Source organism: Patiria miniata, unplaced genomic scaffold (assembly GCF_015706575.1).
Source record: "Patiria miniata isolate m_02_andy unplaced genomic scaffold, ASM1570657v1 HiC_scaffold_5, whole genome shotgun sequence".
In the NCBI taxonomy this organism is placed as follows: Eukaryota; Metazoa; Echinodermata; class Asteroidea; order Valvatida; family Asterinidae; genus Patiria; species Patiria miniata.
Window position 1 is genome coordinate 18,150,286 of NW_024037072.1, and position 15,958 is coordinate 18,166,243.

Here is a 15,958-nt window from a genome sequence, read left to right on the forward strand (position 1 = left end):
ACTGCATGTTTCCTTTAAGATTCATAAAGCCAGGAAGACATGTGTAAAACTTAATATGCCTTTACTTGTACGCATGGTTTAGGAGTGAAGCAAAACTAAGTATCAACATTTGCATCTCGACCGCGTATAGTTCCATCGAAAAGCCACCCACGTATTCAAGAGCGTGGTACGGAACAACGCATACTACACCTCTCGATATAAGGATGAAAATATTTTCTTGTAGCACTTTTTTCGATGGTTGCAACGATCATTGGACGTTTGGGTTTTCCTTCTTCACGCCAGAAGTCCACTCAGCCTAGCTGTTGCTAGAGCCTTTTTGGCGATAACAGTCGCCGTTTCACCCCATGGGGACAGCATCCCCATAAAGCTGAATAACGGGGCGGGTGGCCCAAGGGGACAGTCACCGAGGATGGTAATTGGTCGGGAGACCTCTCCAAAAACTCTCGCGTTTGGGTCCAGGTCCTTAGTGTCGTAATTTGGTCGAACTCCCAATCCGCCAGTGGCCGGGTACATGCATAGCTGGGTATTAATTTAGAGCTCTGCACTTGCAGTTGGATGTCACACTTGTCGGCAAAGATAGCGAAGTCGCAAAAAAAAGATAAAGCAGTGGGCACAGTGCACTTGCATTCCAATGTTCCTTTATAATAAGATTCCCTTATGAAAACTACATTTTCTTGTGTTTGACATCAATGTATATCCGTATACCGCATGTGCTAAGGTCCATACGTTTGCCTTTTGGGCTATTTTCGTGTGTCTTCTTTTAAGATGACGGCCTTTCGAACTGAACAAAATTCCAAGGTGTATTTTACCAGTTCCCGACAACCACATAACAAGTCCACAACGGATTGAAAATGACAAAGGAATGCCTTTGTATCAATGCGTATGGACGGGGCCATAACCATTGCTGTTGATTGGATTTGTGAACACATTTGAAGCGCTTGTGCTGCAGAGAGGACCCCCTTCTTTTCTGTTGGTCATTGTGTTCCCGTAGCCTAATCTCGGGAATTCTTTTTGAGATATTTAAGGAATTTGTTTAAGGTAACAATAGTCTATGCGGTATTATTTCAATGGATTTTGAGATCTTAACTCCATCTCTGTTTCCTTTTCCCCACAAGTCTCACTAGTCAGGTGGCATATGGTCGGAATCGTGACCGACTGGTCCAAAGCACCAAACTTGGCAGATAGATTCTTATAGCCCTAGAGAAGATATTTAGAAGGGGTGACACCTGAAATTCTTTTGGGAAGGGTGCCTAATTTGCATAAGTCGTTAATCCCTGCCTTGTAATATATTTATTCCCATATTTGGGTATATTTTTATTTTTTTATTTTTTTGAAAAGTGTATTTTGGTGATTCTACTTGCATATTCTTATTTCAATATCATTTTGTAAAACATATCAGTGGCTGAATAATTAGGAGGACATAGTAACGAACCAAAATTGCTACTATTTTACCCTAAAGTTACGCGCATTTACCTTTTCCTCAGATATCATCAACTAGTCTCGCCAAACGTGGGTATTGATGAGCTTCAAATTCACAAAGTTACTTACTGGCATAGTTACCCTAACAAAAATAAGTGGGAAATCATGTGAAAATTGATAACATCTTGATGTTTAGCCCAAAAGACAAAAAAGGGGAGAAAATGTAAATTCGGCTTGTACGGGAAGGGTAATGTGGGGACTTGAACAAGTTCAACGAAATCCCCCTTTAAGAGCTTAGGCCAAAAAAAAAAAGTCTCCGGTTTCTGGTATGGAGCTTGCCCAAAAAGTGGTGCGGCGACGCGGCTTTTTTTTTTTTTTTCCTGATTTTTTTGCTTCAAATGTGTACTGATGACTGCAAATGGTGCCTGACTATTAAATTAAAACTTAGTGCAAATATATGGGAGTCCAGAGAGGCCACATAAAGCTTATTCTCGACTATAACCCAACCTAAAAACACGTTAAAATTGTGCAGCAGCAGAATTCCAGTCAAACCAGTGAGTTTGGCGGTTTTGAGACATCATCTTTCATTGAAAAAAAAACTTTTTTATTTTGCCGACGCGCATGGCTACGGCGACGCGCACGCATACCAGAAACCGGAGACTTTTTTGGGGGGCCTTATTATTGTTTACAATAATTTTGTCTACGCCAAAACGTTTTCTCAACCATAATTTTGGGAATTTCCTTGAACTTGTTCCAGTGTTCCATGTTAGGCAACCCTTCACCTACTTGTTAGCCTACTTTATGGACACCTCGTTTTTTCCCAGTTTTTGTTTTCTGGGTTTTCTGTGAACAATGTTATCATTGTTCACATGATTTTGCATAAGGTTTTAATAGGGTAACTGTACCAGTAAGCTACTTGGTTAATTTGAAGTTCATCAATGCTAATGTTTGGCAAGACTAATGGATGATATCTGGAGACAAGGTAAATGCGCGCAATTTTAGGGCATAATAGTAGCCATTTTGGATCGTTACTATGTCCTCATAATTATTCAGTCACTTATATGCTTTGGAAAATGTTATTTAAGTAGAATTCCCAAAATACACTTTTCAAAAAAATAAAAACAAAGAAATATACCCAAATATGGGAATAAATATATTTCACGACAGGGATTAACGATTTATGCAAATTAGCCATCCTTCCCAAAAGAATTTCAGGTGTCACCCCTTCTAAATATCTTCTCTAGGTCTATAAGAATCTGGCTGCCAAGTTTGGTGCTTTGGACCAGTCGGTCACGATCTTGACGAAAATTAGATCTTAGCCACCTGACTACACCTATTTTTCCTGAAGTAATGTTTTCTCGTCATGAGAAAGTCCGTTTTCTGGTTATGTAAATTCGTTACCAGAGATGTAACAAAAACCAAAATGGCCGTGGATCAATGTAACAAGACTTAATTTATAACGTGTATTGCGCTTTCCATCCGCGTGCTGTTCGAGTTCGAGTGTATACCATGTTCGTATACTACTGAGTGAAAATTAATAGTTTATACGTGCTTTGCAATTTTAAAAGCTGGCGGGAAGAAAGATGACATTTGAGATTTTTGGGGGGGATGTCTCTGTCGACAAGGTGGTAATTGCCAGGAGTGTAGAGGCGCGTGCGTCCCCTCATAAACCCATCCATCAAAACTTGACAAGTTATGGAGCGTCGGAGCGGCAATAATTGCTCTGTGATTTTCTTTGGGGGGGGGGGGGGGGGGGGGGGGCTTCCTCAAGACCGAAGGTGAGCATATTATTTTGACAGGTCACTTCTGGAAAGCAATTTGTATGGTAATGTACGTCGCATCTTCGAGAAAAAAAAGTTCACATTTTCTTTGAGTTTACCATCTTGTGTAGAGATCATTGTTGTTAAGATGACAAGTAGCGAGCGTTGACACTGTTAACCTGACTCACAGGCTTATTTGTCTTGTAACCTAGCTCCCTGTGAAGTGCGGAGGAATGGCCTTCCGTTATCAGCCACCAATCTTCCTCGAAATCTTCGGTTCGTGGGCCTTACCATTATTGTCCGGATTACCTTTCGCAATCTCTAGGTAGGCCTAAAGTGTAGTTTTCCCCCGAATTAACCAGGTACCGGTAATAAAAGCATAAAGAAAGGCATTTTGGTCTGTTGTTATCGCACTTTCCCGTCATGTTGGGTGCTTAAAAGTACTTGGCGGGGGCATGCAGTTGATAACCTATAAGAAATCCATTGTCGTTTGCAAGGCATAGACTCTTGCACGGGTAGCAGCGAGACCGGACATGCGCACATACGGTGCACTGTATTGTGGGAAAGCTTGCCCCATCCTCGGTCTCATGGTGTCGAGCAGTACGCTCCCACTAATAATAATTAATGATAATAGTTAAAAGTTATTAATGATAAAGCGCATTACGGAATGGACGTTAAAGTAACTACTTTAAAATAAAACAAAAAGGATTTACATAAAGTCGTGTCACCCGCGCCAGTTCCCAAACCGCAGTATGGGGATACGTCTGTCCCGCCAGCGAATCTTTTTTCCCCAAAATGACATCCGTTTCCCATCTTCTGATTGGTCCATTACATGCGTATCTAATGCCTTGTTCTCCACAAGACAAACCCAAGATAGGCTTTACGTCTGGTGAGAAATGTTTCTTCCTCACTTAAGTTATTTAAAAGGTAAAATGAGAAGAAGTGAAAAACGCTCACCGAGATTCGCACTCGGATCACCTGATTAGAAGTCAGAACTACTTCCAACCAGTCCACGAATCAGCTGTCAATCGTCGGTGATTTAAACACCATTATTCATTGTTATATAACTTCTTCTCCAAAGCGCTTGACATAATTATCATGAATATGCATAACGCAGAGAGAGCGCCCTCTTTTGATATTGTCCGATCTCGTTTGGGAAAAAAATTCGCGTCCCGCCAACAGGGAGAATATATTACTTCAGCCTAACCCTGCTTAAGTAATAAATTGTACTACCTGCTCTCTCGTGACTCCGGTACCAGATCATTTGCATGTTAAAAAATAGTCTGTAACCTCCCATGCTTTAGGCTAAGTTAGTGTGGTTGTGTACGCGGTGTCTGGGGTACAGACAGGATCCATTCGCGGCGTGAAACAAGGTTTTTTTTTTCTTCACCCATCTAATATGCAGTTTTACACTACATATTATTATTAGCAAATAGGAAAAGGGACAATGTTTTTGAGCAGTTGACGTTATCATTCACAATGAACGTTAAAACAAAACGTAAACAACGCAATCCATCCCTGCAAACTTCCGATCCGACCATAAGAATGTATATTGACACCCCTCCGATAATAAGCCCGTCCCTGTTTTTGAAAGTGCCAAAAGATTGTTTGTGATATACTATTATGTGTTGTTTTTGGCAAAAGGGTAACATGCAAATCTCCACTTTCATTAAATCGCCGATTCGGAGCATGGACGGAGGTTGTCCATGCATCACGTGGCACTAAGTAAAGGCTCTCCTGGATAATGTTATTTGCGTCTAATATAATTGTGAGAGCTGGATGAGGGGGATTAAATTCCTTGATCGTCGTGACGTCATAATCCTTCCTTTCCAAGAATTAGATTCCTTTCCCATGGGTAATCTCCGCTGTTCTTATGCCAGTGTTTGTTTGGCAGTCCATATTGGCAGTCAAATGCATTGGCAGTCGAGTGCATTGGAAGCACTCTCTGTTATGCAAGATATTTCACCTGAAGCAAACCAAAGGTGATAACCAATTGATGTTCCTGCATTATGAAGGATGCATACCTATATTGCCCAATACCTAGGTTCCCCAACCCTAACCCTAACCCAAACTTTAAGGATTTTGGGGAACATATTGGTGAACATAGGTATTGGGGAACATCGGGTAGACCCCCATGAGGATGCACAAACGATCACTTAGCTTCCAACAACCATCGTGCCCTTTATCACTCCTAACCCAATTATCTACTCCTAAGGAAAAGGCTTTTTTCTATTCAAAATTTGTGCATTCTAGATCGAGTTATGTCCCTATTCACAAAAATAGGTCAACCTTTGAACACTCTGTAAACATATATGATAAACAACTAGTGGACAGAATTTCTTTTCAATTGTCCAATCCACGATACGAACTGGGCAGTAATGAGATAGCTTCCTTTTGTTTCGCATTTTTGCCCGATGTGTGCAATTATTATATTACAGGATTGCTTGCATATCTTATCGCAACTGGTTATAAGGTTATATCAATTAAGCTTGTAAGAGTTTGGTTATGCTGCAGACGGGCTTTTCAAGCAAGTGGACACTGATCACATACATCATTTTACTTGAGACTTTTAGAGCAACGCTATTCTATAACGTTTTGGCCGGAGGGTATACTTCAATGAAAACTGACATTTATGTATGGCTAGATAGCAAGATGGCCTCCAGAGATATTCCTTTAGCCAACATTTAGATCCAATACAAATGACTGACAAAAATCCGTGGGTCACGATTGACTTGCCAGAGCCACCCGCAAACTAAACTTTCTACAATCTTGGGGCTTGCTCATTACAGTGACCCTTTTTCGAGAACGAAAATTTCAATTTTTTTTTTAACTGCTAGATTTCCAACGTCCTTATAAGTTATACATATTTTCATAGGAACGATTGTATGTTACCTTTAGCGACAATGAAATGTGATCATTGCTAAGGACCTTTGTTGTAGATAACCGTTAAGATATTTGTATTCTTGTAATTTTTTTTTCCATTTCAATCTGTGAAATGAAAGCGTCTTGGATCCACGAGTAGACAAAGTGTGTCATTACAGTAGTTCCTTGGTAATGTTTATACTTTTTGGCTTTTTTAACACATTTTTAAAAGTAAAAGTAAGCTATTGTAAATCAAATACAGCAGAACATTCACGTTTGTTTTCCATCAGTCATTGTGACTCAATCTATATTGGTATGTCGTGGAAAACAGTCTGCCATTCTAGCAATTATTGAAAAGCGGCTACTATATTTATGGTAGCTTGTTTCTAGCGTGTTTTTACGTGTCTCCATTGCAATGCATAACCAGCAAAGGAGATTCAAAAATGAAACAGCGGTACCATTAATGATTGCCTGGTTATGTGCATTAAAATTGCAATACATTTTCCTTGCAACATTGTTTAATGATCCGAAGAACAGCACAGACAATATAAACGTGCCTGCTGTTGGGTAACGGCCTGCCTGTCGGTTAGTGTTTGGTGTGTTTTCAGTAGTCAAGCTCCTTGTTCCGTCGCGTGCTTGCATTTTTTTATAAAGTAAATATTCAATACCCTTGCCTGTGTTTATACTTTCTTTAAAAAACTGTTTTACAGGTCCACAAAGGCACAGAGTATCCCAACCCAATAACTGTTATCTCTTTTTTTAAAAACTAGTTTCTAACATTACTGCGAGAAAATGCGTAGGTCGTACAGAAAATCAATTCCTTTTTTTCTATAAGATATCCTTAAACTCACAAACGCGAAATCCAATCCCTGCCTGGAGGATCGTTACTTATAGTGACATTGTTGACAGAACTCTTAGTAAATGTTGAAATATTTGAAAAGGGTTGGCAATCCCCTATAGCAACCCTGCTACCCTTTTAGCGAGCGCTAGTCTTTGCATTGCACTCCAGGGCCCGTGGTTTTAGGCACTTCTCATCGGAAAAGTCTTTTACTTAAAAAAAAGAGCGTTTGGCCAAAAAAAGGGTAATGGATTCGCGTTTCCCAACGGGAGTAGGCTAAGAACGCGCTGCAAGCGCAAAGTGGGGCATCACATTCATATTCTTTTCAACAAAAGGGTACTTACCAAAAAAAAAAGAGGGAAATATGTTATTACTGCCGAGAGAGTGGGCAAGTTGACCTCAATAACCGGTAACATTTTGCGGGAATGCCTACTTCCGGGCATATCGTTTAGAAGCGTCAACCTCTAAATGTACTACTTCTTCTTCTTCTTCTTTTTTTCAATTGTTTTTTTCTGACTGGGCGTATCAAGTCAAAAGCAATAAATGGGCTCTGTTGCCGTGGAAATTTCAAAATAACAAAATGACCTCACCTTCCGTTCAATCACTGTTGCAAAACGAAAGAGTGAATGCAATTATGGGATTCCGTGATTAAACTAGTCAGTACGTGTTGTAAATAAAAGACATTGAATTTTCACATAAAAATACGTGAACTTTCGTGACGGGACTAACTGGCTTAAAATAATCAAATGCCTTTTAGCAGATTAAAAATAACTTGGAATCGTGTTTTCATCTTCAAAATATGAGAAGTGCATTGACCAATGCAAATGTCTGACGTCATAAATAAGCCGAAGCTACATGGCGTCTTGAAACACCATAATACTTCGGTCAATGTCCGCGTTTCAATAAAGCAGATGGGCTGTAGATAACAAACGCCACTTATGCTCTATTCAACCACGATGAATCTTTACTGAATCTTTCCACCAACGTCAAACAGCCAAATGGAGTCGGACGTGCGTTGGCCAAGGGTCGGGTGTACAGCACTTAAGATTGTAAACTGTATCTAAAGAACAGAAATGCGAGTCTTTGTCATCGTAGAACAGAAAGCAATCACCGTCAACATGGTGGGCAGGTCTAAAATAAAGGATTGGACCTAGGTCAGGAAAAAAACATATGCAGCTTCTTTGAAATCAAAGAAAAAATGATTGGCGAATGTTATTTTTGTTTTGGTTCACTTGATAGAGTTTCATTAGATTCTCCACAACACTATCGCTGAACAGGTTTTTTGTTTTTGTTTTTTTTGTTTTTTAATTTACTTTTATCTCACTAATTTTGGAATGTGACAAATCTCCTTAGGTTTAAGCAGTTAAACGTGTTCATGTACATTGATATGGAAAGAAAATGTTATCTTTTTCTTCATAAAACAGTGTACGTTATGTTAAAACATACTTAATTTTAAGCTATGCTCAAGATGTAAATTGTGAAACGTGAACAGAACATTTTATACTTTCAAAAATACGCTTTGAAAAATGGAGTACGAATGGGGTTACTTGGTAATTTTGATCCACTGTGTCACAAATGCCTTCTCCGGCCCTTCATGGCGCCGCGTAGCCTTTAAACAGAAACTTTGGCAGCTCATATTTTCTTTTTGCCGTTACCGTGGCAACACTTCAACCTACCTCCAAGCACAAGCAGGATGTGCTCAATGTACTTGAGATTCACATTGAGATCATAATACGACGGGGTCTTACCTCTGGTACAATGGCCGAGGTGTTTTCGCGTAGAGGGATTGGATAAATTGAGTGGTTATGGCACGGGAGTAATGTACGGTGGATGGCCCACTTCCCCTCCCACCCACGCGGACCGGAAAGTAACGGTTAATGGCCGTGATTTATCAGGCTTAAAGCTAGGGAAGATGTGTTGTCAACTTGTGGTGTTGGGTTCTTACAATGCTCGGGGTACTGTAAGACGACTCTGCGAAGCGCATTGAATTCAACAAGTAACTCGAAGAGTGAACAAGTATATTTCGGACTGCTTTCTTGCGACGTATATATTCTCATCATGTTGTCCCAGATACGACAGGCTCAATAAAGCTTCCTCATCCTATTGTGTCAATTCACATTTCTCGCGCTTCGGAGAAATGTTGAAGTCCCATACATTTGATTTTCCTACCTTAGTTTTATTATTGCTTTAGAATATGATGTGATACTTTGTATGGTAGCGTAGTTTACCGCTTAGGAGGCAAAGCACGTTTGTATTATTCAGTGATCATAGGTTCGTTTTCTGCCTTGAGAGCCTTTCACACTCCACACGGAGGTTTCAGGAAACCCTTTCAAACTATAGCAAGAATCCAACACGGCTTCTACTTCATGGGTACGGCGCTTACACTTCCACGGGTAACGGGACTAGGGTTGATAGGTTATACCCGGGTAGAACACTGTAAGTGGGATAGGTACGCCTTGCTTACGCACCCGTGTTCGATGAGACGCGGTTTACCCGGTGAACCCGTTTTGCTTTCAACGTGGACATAAGGGAGACAATAGTGTGAAAAAAGGTTGCCTCTAAAATGTAAGGCACACTTTCTTTAATGTACAAGCATTACATTCACTGTGTGGAAAGTGGACTTCCGAACAAAAGAGGTCCACGTTGATAAGAGGCTTGCCCACGTCCACACAATGTTTTCCCCTCTTTGCAAAAGAGGCATTTTGGGGTTACGTTTAACTGTGGCAAAATGAAGAAAAACACTAAAGGGAATCATAGAAAAAGAATTGGGTTAAGAAAAATTAGGTTTTTTTCACAGTTTTTTTTCTTAACTACACGAAACAAAGGAAAAGCCACACTACGTACGTGTGTGTGCATGGCCGTGCAAACTGTCGATTTGTGGTAGGGTCGGGTTTATTTATTTTTTTCAACTAAATAGAAACAGCAAACCCTAAATTCGACAACCCTGTAATACAGATGATATTGACAGGGAATAAATAAGGAAAGGTGAATATGTTAACATGAACGGAGCACCCTCAGGTACAAAATTGTATAAATCATTGACAAAAATAAATCAGTCATGCAGCTCTCACTAACTAGGCCCTATAGGTCATTGCTTGTCAAACGAGTCTTCAATATTTAGAAGAGCCACTGTTTAGAGGTGGCTTTGAAAAAATGAGGCATTTTTGTCAAACAAAATCAATCAGACTTTTTTAAATGTTGGGATAGCCTATGAATGCCGAGGTAAACAACATGAACAGGATAATCGTTTATCTTACCTTCCAGTCCCAAGTCTGTTGTCATATTACTCGAGCGCCCATAAGGTGAATGAACCAGCAAAATATCTTAATCCAATTCTGTCAGAAAAGTAACAGGCCAATCGTCTTGAAGAGGCTCTGCCCATGTATTTGTCTCCAGGCTTGAATCATAAGTGTCATTAATGATCCGTGTGTGGATTACCCAGCGGATATCGGATATATAAGACCTGATCAACCATGGAACATGGGCAACTATAGCCGGTTTCATTATACAGACCCCTTGGGTTTGCACTCGAACAGATTGTTTCAGTAACCTAATAGGCATTGTTTTTAGTGCGTTAAGTCGTGTTTTATTGCAAACCATCTCAGCTGTCGGATATGTACAGTAACATGGTATGTTATCCAAATAAAACATTCAGCGGTACTTTGTTTTTTCGAAAGTCATCATTTGTCTTCTAGTCTCTTCTGAAGACGATCAGAGCACACTGATCAGAACGTCGAGTTTCACAACTAGCCGTTCTTTTCAGAACCACACTTCTCAAAAGAGATTATGGTGTTACCGCAAACCTCACTCTTCCAATCATGTCCCGCAAGTCTTTTCCATTTTATTAGTTTTTACTCTCACTTCTTAGAAACTAAGCGCATCTTCACTAAAATGTATCTTCCCAAGTGTGAAGCCTATAAGAATCAGAACTACGAGGGACAATTTCGGGGAATTTTGCCTTTATTAGGAAAATGATGTTGTGCACGAAGAATTCCTACAGCACTTAAACTTTTTTTTTTTTTATTTATTATTAAATTCAGCAATACTTTTAAATTTAGTAGTAAAAAATAAGATCTTTAAACAGCACTTTAAACAACTTGAATACCAAAAGCGCTTTACGTTATTATGACCCTTGATCATTGGGTACATGTCACATTCCATTAACCATGTCAGCTCCCTGGGAGTGTACAGCTCGTCACGGCAATTTTCTAGGCGCAAACTAACCATTGAAGCCCAATTTTCTGCCCTCAAAACTACCCATTGTACCAATGGATGTGAAAATGCAATTATGACGAAGTATCCTATAACCAAGGGCACACATACACCGCAAAACCACAGGCTGGGCTGGAACCCCACAACCTGCAAAGCTACACCCACATATCTTGAATTTGATCCCACGAGGCCACAACAATTTCCCAAAGTGGCATACATTTAATGGCGTCTTATCATTTTGAGAAAGCTCACACAGTTTCAACTTAACTTTGGAATTCTCTTCCACAGCTGATAATCTTTCGGCTGGAGCACTGGCCTTACGACCCGGACGTAGACTACTGGCAATGCGTGTCGTCGTCAGCCTTCCCTCGGGTCTACAGCGCTATCTACACCACGCTAGTCATCATGGCCCAGTTCACCTTTCCGCTGCTCATCATGTTTGTGGCCTATGGTCTCATCTTCCATAAAGTGCGCCAGAAGATTGTCATGAAAGGTGGGAAATCCTTAACAAAATCCTCTGTTTGCTGGACCCAAAGGGCAAGCGTATCTTCCTCTGACTGACTGACTGGCTGACTCCCCGACTGACGTCCGTTTTCCCAAACCTAGGCTTCATCCCTGGTATCTGCTTTACAGGAGACCCCGATGGCACTCCATCTAAATAATCTGTTTGTTTTCGCTTCATATCCGTAGCATAAAATCCTATGAGATAAAAAGCCAGAGCATTTTCTGGACATTAAATAGGCAATAAAAGCCTCAAGAAAATGTAAACAAGATGAGGAAGCCAAATTGCAGACATAGCCTTAGTTTCGAAAAAAAAATACCCAACTTTGTCTGGGTTGAAACTCCGCCTGTATAAAGTTTATGTTGTACATACAACACGTTGCATGTGCAATTTCTTTTCACCCGCAAATCTTGACACGTGAGACTTTATGGAGAGAAAGTCGTGGGATCTATAAATACAATAAGTGTTCCCTGGCGGACTTTTAAATTCCTCCCAAATGTACATCTATATTCCCCTGGATTGCATGACTGCTCAGTGCATGAGTACGGAAAATATAGCCGTCAGACAGTACACGAAATGCATGAAAGAGAAGGAGATTTTATGTTAGTTCTATATGCTGTGAACACTGATAAACACGTATATTAGCCTGCCACCCAACAACATAGTACTGTTTTTGACACGTACACTCTATAAACATTCTCTACGTACTAACTCAAGTTTGGAAAAAAATGCAAAAGTATATATGAATACAGTTTTGATATGAAGATATTTCAGTTAATGGACGATTACGCATATACATGAACTTCATATTGTTGGGAAAAAGTGAAATTGAAGACCTGAATCTTCTCATAACGAGACGCAATTTTGTTTGGCCAAAAGCTGCCAATGCAGACGCAGTGAAACAATTTTTTTCCGGAATTTTTATATCACGCCTTTGCTTTTACTTCGCAAAAACCTATGATTTTATTTTGTGATTAAAGTTATAAATAATACAATTTGAGAACTGTTGTGCACGCTTAAGTGCCCTTCTTGTATACGATAGACTTTTAGGCATTACTCATTCACATCGCTTTGGAAAGATGTGCATAAATATGCGTACGTGAACTTAAGCTAACTTATCTGAACCGTCTCAATACTATAGCCATTTCCGAATGACATGCCCATTTTAGGGAATTTATAAATGATCATGCCATTATAATTTTCCTTCGCAGAAACCAGCGAGAACCTTTCCGAGATGCGGCAAGCGCGATCCAAGCTATTCCTGCGAGCTCAGCGGCGCACCGTGCGCATGGCCGTCGCCATCTTTACCGTCTTCGCCATCAACTGGTTCCCGTACGCCTTCTTCAGCATGTGGTATCTCTGGTTCTCTCCTGACAGTCTCCACCCTTACGTCTTCGAGGTGTCGTTCCTGTTCGCTCTCTCCAACTCCTGCTTCAACCCGATCATCTACGGGGCCTGCAACGTGCGCTACTGCAACAAGATCTGCGCCTGCCTGGGGCTGCGCCCGTCCGTCAAGTCCATGGATACCAGTCACTCGGATGGTCGGTCCAACAACAAGACCACCATGTACTCCGTCCGCTGGCAGTCATCTAAGAGCGCCAACAACACCACTAAGATGGGAAACAGAAACAACAACAAGGACACTAAGTGGGGGAGGACGCAACCGACCCCGCCGGAAAAGCAGCAGATGATCACAACGACAACTTAATATACGAGTGTCATGGGGCAATCAACCACTTGGGCATCTCGAAATGTTCCATTATACAGACTTAAGTTATTTTAAATAATTATTTAGATTGCTCAGAACCGGAACGGGTCGCCATTACACTTTTCAGGCTCTTGAAACAGAATCACATTGAAGCGAGGTATTTTCAAAATAAAATTAAAAGGGTAAATTTAACCTTTGATTGTTACTGTCCATGTTAATGAACATCTTTAGTCACCGTTACATTTCTCGTTCATCACTTTTAACAGTGACCTAATAGTTAGGGAGTAATTTATTCATGTTCTTGAATGTTACTGGCTTAAATCCCGCTACGAAACTGCGCTGCTTGTAACCCAAGGGGACAAAGCTTTCACGCCTTGCTCCAAAACCTCTCTGAGGTAAGGAAATGTGCGAGGATGATTTAATTACAGTTTGCACACCCGCAAAATAAGGATTGTATGATGATCGGGGAGGAATTGACTTGTCTTCACAGAAACTGTCGATCGAAGCTTATGGTTAATTAATACCCACGACGCGCTTGGATCATCTGCTGTAATATAAGAAGAGAACAGAACCAGATCCGTTGCGATCTAAACTGTATATAGGAAAGGGCGGTGTGTAACACGGTTTTTTGTAAATGAGCTGTGAAAATCTAGTTAAAATGTCTGGGAAATTTCAATATTTCCATTAGTAACTGAAATGAAATTGTAGTGATATTGCTTGGACACTAAGCCAACATTATTATTTTGGGGAAAAAGTTTTTACTGAAAATAAAATAAGTTTATCGATCGGTTAAATGTTAATTTTAAATAATTTTAACTTGAGGTTATTTTTGGGGAACTCGGACGAGAGGCTGTCTGGTAGGGTTTGTTTCACCTGTACCTCTTGTGTCCTTTAAATTTTGGATTCGTTTTGTTTAATGGCAGAAAACTTTTGTTTCCCCCCCCCCTAAAAAAAAATGGTGTTTGTTTTAAGTTTTATATTTTGCAGAAATGTTAGGCTTACTGGAAATTCAGTATAATCACTTTCAGTATGTTTTTATGTTGCTTAACATTTTATACCGTGAATGTTGACTCCTCTGATAATTTCGCAGGAGTGATCATCATGCATGCTTAAGTTCCCTAACACGGCCAGCTATATCCCAATTCCTTTGATCAAATGTACTGGTTGAGGTAACACAAATCAAATATTCCCTTTGAAACATTACCCGGAGGTAAACACTGAAGGCGGGAGTAAATATTTAAGCTGAATGTCACAGATGTGTCAAAAATTGGTGCCAAACAAAGCTATGGCTGTATTAACCTCTCGTATACGTTCCAACGTTGCGCCCGCCACATCATTAGATAGATGTACTTGATGAAAACAACTGTCGCTGCTAATGCACACTGTGTGGTTCGGTGTGATTTCATGCGGTCGTTCTTTGAAGTAGCAATTATGTTATGAAAACGAATATTCCCCACCCACGGGCACCGCGAGGATAGGGAAAGCTTCCCCCCTCCCCTCTCTCCCCCCTCCCCCGAGGAGCAAAACAAACCCGAACAGAATAGGGTCAAGTTAAGGGTCAGAATAGGGTCAAGTAATATTGTTCTGTTATTTGAATGTTATTTTTATAGAAACTTCCCGGAAAAAAAACGGGCAACGCTCATGTTCCCACCATACAACGTAAGTGAGAGATACATGTCAACTCAACTGACTCTGTAGCACCCAAGAAGAAGAAAAAACCCGGGTTTTTTTGTCGGCAACCATGTCAATCAGTTGTCAACAGAATGCTTCAAATGATAAAAATTGTCTTCAATGAAAAGTACGATTTGATTTTATAAAACAATAAAAACTTAAAGCTTCATGTTTCGAGGACGAACGTTAAATTGGCTATCAGCTTCGGTCCAAAAATTGGGCCACCGGTATCAAATGATCGAAAAGGGCAATGCTCTTAGCGATTTTTGGCAAGATATACACATCTAGAATTGGAAAATGTGTGATAGCTTTGTAGTGTGAGCGGTGGCAATTTTTTGGGTGTCATCACTTTGCAATTTTTTTTCCCAAATGGCCGCCAATATGCTTGAACCGGATGAATTATATGTTTTGGCCGCCATTTTTTTAAAGTGATAGAACCTAAAAAGCTGCCACCGCTGCAATGCTATCCGATATTTTCCAACTACAGGGGTGCATACCTTGCCAAAAATCACGATGAGCATTATTCCCCCTCATTTGATACCGACCAAACCCCCAGGCTGATTGCCTAAAAAGAAAAGAGTTGATCATGGGGAAGATTTGCTCATCGTTCAACCTGATAATCCACCTCGTAGCTATTTTTTTTTAACTTGAATACAAACCTTATCACATCACCTATGCTTATAACATGGTATAAATATTAATTTAATCACGTGATATGTTTTACGCATGCGTGTTAAGGTCAGTGACAATACACAGTGAAAAGGGGGAAAGGCTTTAGCAAGGATGTTCCTTTAGTTTATATGTATTTTTGGAATGTGGGATTGAGATTGAAATGACTATTATTGAAATGAATATTATTCCCGTGAAATGTCATATGTGGCTTCTCGCACCTAAACGTTGCACTTTTCACTGTAACATCCGTGCCAAGTATTCATTGTTGTCCTTGTGCCACCCCTTACTGCAATATGTTTGACGCAGGTTTATTT

The 15,958-nt window shown here is 40.3% G+C and overlaps 1 protein-coding gene across 1 annotated transcript in view; it reads left to right on the plus strand.

Annotated features, from left to right (window-relative positions):
- The window catches only part of LOC119741941 (gonadotropin-releasing hormone receptor-like), a 49,655-nt gene extending 34,877 nt beyond the window's left edge, over positions 1-14,778 (plus strand). Inside the window, exons 3-4 of the mRNA XM_038217903.1 lie at positions 11,380-11,584; positions 12,805-14,778. Coding sequence (XP_038073831.1) covers positions 11,380-11,584; positions 12,805-13,301 — 702 coding nt within the window. The 3' untranslated portion in view covers positions 13,302-14,778. The remainder of the gene's footprint in view (positions 1-11,379; positions 11,585-12,804) is intronic.
- Positions 14,779-15,958: the final 1,180 nt, after the last annotated feature.